This window comes from Penaeus japonicus, unplaced genomic scaffold (genome assembly GCF_977035675.1).
Source record: "Penaeus japonicus unplaced genomic scaffold, GWHDUDI00000001_assembly GWHDUDI00000042, whole genome shotgun sequence".
NCBI classification, from domain to species: Eukaryota; Metazoa; Arthropoda; class Malacostraca; order Decapoda; family Penaeidae; genus Penaeus; species Penaeus japonicus.
Genome location: NW_028234444.1, coordinates 2,445,803 through 2,450,802, shown reverse-complemented (window position 1 = coordinate 2,450,802; position 5,000 = coordinate 2,445,803). Strand labels below are relative to the sequence as shown.

Genomic DNA, 5,000 nt, shown 5'->3' with positions numbered 1-5,000 from the left:
TGTGCGACAAGGCCCCAGTCTACGCCCCTCCTCTCCCCGCCTACGCCCCTGCACCCTACCACGCCCCTGAACCCGCCTACCACGCCCCCAAACACTACGAGCCCGAACACCCTGACGTGAGTACATGTACACAATGGATTATAATAGTTCATGTTGCAATCGTTTTACTCTTTTGTAAAGATTGGATTTGAAATAGAAAAGGAACAAGTATAACAATTACATTTTTAATCGACCTTTCGTCTGTCCAGGTGCCCGCGAAGTACAACTACAACTACGGCGTCTCCGACGAGTACTCCGGCGCCAACTTCGGCCACTCGGAGTCCCGCGACGGCTACAAGACCGAGGGCAGCTACACCGTGGACCTCCCCGACGGCCGCAAGCAGATCGTCAAATACGTGGACAACGGCGACGGTCTCGTAGCTGAGGTCACCTACGAGGGTGAGGCTCAGTACCCCGAGTACAAGCCCGAGTACAAGCCCGCCTACAAGCCCGCTCCCCCTGCCTACGCTCCCCCTCCCCCAACCTATGCTTAAGTACTGAGAGAGAATGTTATAAGTGAATGTATGTCGGGAACATATATTTAACGAATTATCTATTTTCTCATATATGAAATAAAAATCTTATTTTACATAAATCTGAAATTTTATTGACGCATCATATGAAAAACTGAATTTAATATAGTCTTACACATGCCTGATTTCAAGACTGAAATAGAACTAAATTAGACGAACCTATTAATGTTCGCTTTATACCTCTTGATGAATAAACAAATAACATTTAGATTAAAAATAAATAACCTTTTCAATGTTCAGACTTTGTATCATCTGGAAAGATTTAATTCTTTGATACAAGTTTCTTTAGTTAAGACTTTTTTATATTGTTTTTATTGATATGCTGACAGATCTTTTTTTTTCAATATGAATATATGTAAGTCTACTCATAATTTAATTTACGTCTATTATTAGAAAATAATACAAAAAGGTATGTTTTATTATATGCATTATGCGTCACTATAATAACATTACTCGAATAGCGAAAAAGTACTTGAAGATCATTACGGAATTATTCAGATTATCATTAAATTGAGAGATAAGAATGGCATCCACATTTACAGTACTGAATAAAGTATTGATCCTAAGAATATACCTATATCTCTCTCTCTCCTTACATATATAAGCATATATATCTTCAGAGATAAGAATTTCATCCATATTTACAGTACTGGATAAAGTATTCATCCATAGAATATACTTATCTCTCTCTCTCTCTTCTCTCTTCATATTTATAAGTATATAGATCTATGTATATATATATATATATATATATATATATATATATATATATATATATACATGTATATATACATACATACATATATATATATATGTATATATATGTATATATACATATATATATACATACATACATACATATGTGTAAAATCACACACAAACACATACTCACACACACACACACATACACACAGAGAGAGAGAGAGAGAGAGAGAGAGAGAGAGCCAACCTATATATATATATATATAGAGAGAGAGAGAGAGAAAGAGATAGAGAGAGAGAGAGAGCCAACCTATTACTATTCCCTTGATACCGCTTGATGAATAAACAAACTTCGTCCAAAATAAAACAAAAAGATATAAGAAGTTAATTAGATTTTACAAATATGAAATACAAAAAAAACAAAAAAACAAAAAAAGAAAGAAAAAAAAAGAAAAAGGGTAATTATGAATAAGATGAAAGATGAGATAATAATAATAATAAAAATAAAACAAAAAAAAATTACTGATCAGTCTTCAGACATTCTACATCTGCAATGATGAAATAAGTTTTCTCTGTTTAGAAGACTTTTTGATGTTGGTATTATATGATTTTTCAGAATAAGGTGATTTTTTTTTTCAGTGTGATAAGTAAGCCTATTCATGATTCCATTCATATCCATTATTAGGAATAATAAGACAGAAAAAGTATGTTTCGTTACTATGATAATAATCTTATTGAATTATCCTATCTATTTTGACAGGTCGCTGTCCTCGCCTGCGTGGCTGTCGTCGCTCTGTGCGACAAGGCCCCAGTCTACGCCCCTCCTCCCCCCGCCTACGCCCCTGCACCCTACCACGCCCCTGAACCCGCCTACCACGCTCCCAAACACTACGAGCCCGAACACCCAGAAGTGAGTACATGTACACAATAGATTATAATAGTTCATGTTGCAATCGTTTTACTCTTTTGTAAAGATTGGATTTGAAATAGAAAAGGAACAAGTATAACAATAACATTTTTAATAGACCTTTCTCTTTCCAGGTACCCGCGAAGTACAACTACAACTACGGCGTCTCCGACGAGTACTCCGGCGCCAACTTCGGCCACTCGGAGTCCCGCGACGGCTACAAGACCGAGGGCAGCTACACCGTGGACCTCCCCGACGGCCGCAAGCAGATCGTCAAATACGTGGACAACGGCGACGGTCTCGTAGCTGAGGTCACCTACGAGGGCGAGGCTCAGTACCCCGAGTACAAGCCCGAGTACAAGCCCGCCTACAAGCCGGCTCCCCCCGCCTACGCTCCCCCTCCCCCAACCTATGCTTAAGTACTGAGAGAGAATGTTATAAGTGAATGTATGTCGGGAACATATACTTAACGAATTATTTATTTTCTCATATATGAAATAAAAATCTTATTTTCCATAAATCTGAAATTTCATTGACGCATCAAATGAAAAACTGAATTTAATATAGTCTTACATATGCCTGATTCCAAGACTGAAATAGAACTAAATTAGACGAACCTATTGATGTTCGCTTGATACCTCTTGATGAGTAAGCAAATAACATTTTGAATAAAACAAAAAGAATGTAAAGAATGGCAAGAAAGAAATAAAGAAAAAATAAAAATAAGAAAAAAAGTGATTGCGAATGAGATAAAGACTAAGATTAGAAAAAAAAAACGAAAAAAAAAACGAAATGAAAATAACTTCTGATGAATGTTCAGACTTAGTATAATCTGGAAAGATTTAATTTCTTGATACAAGTTTCTTTCGTTAAGATTTTTTTTGCGCTTTTATCGATATTAGTATAATTATCAGATTTTTCAGAATATGGTGAGAGACCTTTTATTAGTTTAATTTCAATATGCATTATGTGTCACTATGATAACATTACTCGAATAGCGAAAAGTACTTTAAGATTATCACGGAGTTATTCAGATTATAATTAGAATGAAATGAAGTTTTCAGAGATAAGAATTTGATCCACTTTTACAGTACTGGATAAAGTATTAATTCATAGAATACACCTATCTAGCTATCCATTTCTCTATTTATATCTACAAGTATATATATATATATATGTATGTATAAATTTGTATATATATCATATATATGTATATATATATATATATATATATATATATATATATATATATATATATATACATACGTACATATATATATATATATATATATATATATATATATATATACATACACACACACACACACACACACACACACACACACACACATATATATATATATATATATATATATTCATATATATATATATATTACACACATATATATACACATATAAACACACACACACACACACACAAACACACGCATACACACACACACACACACACACACACACATATATATATATATATGTGTGCATATATATATATATATATATACATATACTTATATATACATATATACATACATACACATATGTAAAAGCACATACTGTATATGCAAATGTATAAATATATATATGTATATATATATATATATATATATATATATATATATATATATATACATATATATACATATATATGTATATATATTTAACTATTTATATATATGTATCTATAATACACACACACACAGATATATATATATACATATATATATATATATATATATATATATATATATATATATATATTATTATATATACATATATATATATATATTCACACAAATATTAGTGTATTTGTGTTACTAACCGCCCGTCGGCTGGTAAACCGGACGATTTCCTAACGCAGAACCTCACGCGCCACTTAAAGGAAACGGAAAGGAATGTCACCTCTGAGAATGTGTAGTGTAATGCACATGTCATGTATATATCGATCTCTTTATCTATCCATGTATCTATCTATCTATCCATCTATCTATATATATATATACATATATATATATATATATATATATATATATATATATATATATATATATAATGTACATATATACATAGATAAATAAATAAATATATATATATGTATATGTTTGTATATATAGATCCTATCTATTTATACGTATATATGAATAAATATATATATCTATATATATCTATATATATACATATATATGTACACATTTATATACAGTACATATATATCTATATATCTATCTCTATTTTTTATGTATAATGCATACATATAACATGATTATTTATGCTTGCTAATTCAATATTTTATCATTGATAATTTTGACAATTCATCTTATTCATCCACATTTCCGTATAAATTAATTTATCTTCAGATTGCTCATATTTTGTTTCTCATAATATTTTCTAAAAGTAATCTTTATCAACGTAAGATAGAACACAACACAAAATCAATGATATCAATAATATGTGTTTTAAAAAAAGGATATAATTCATAAGAAAACACACTGATTAATGTACTCAATTCTTTAAAAAATCACCATAATGTATATATTCCAGACAAAATAGCAATTATCTCATTCGCGATCACCAGTAAGCCATTTCAAGGGCTCGATAATCATCCCCTCAGGCTGTAAGAGAAAGGTCTACAGCAGAGTCAACGGATGAACACACACACACACACTCGACATATATAAGGGGAAGTGTCAACCACTAACCATCACACACTCACTAACCATGTCTCTCAAGGTACGAAATCCTCCTGTGAAACGAAAGGAAGCCTTCCACTTTGTGAATGAATTACCAAGTGTTGGATTTAC

The 5,000-nt window shown here is 31.7% G+C and overlaps 1 protein-coding gene across 1 annotated transcript in view; it reads left to right on the top strand.

The window, feature by feature from the left end:
• Positions 1–4,917: 4,917 nt before the first annotated feature.
• The window catches only part of LOC147466616 (uncharacterized), a 1,119-nt gene continuing 1,036 nt past the window's right edge, over positions 4,918–5,000 (top strand). Inside the window, exon 1 of the mRNA XM_086534804.1 lies at positions 4,918–5,000. This exon is cut by the window's right edge and continues 61 nt beyond it. Within this exon, the coding sequence (XP_086390930.1) occupies positions 4,918–5,000 (83 nt within the window).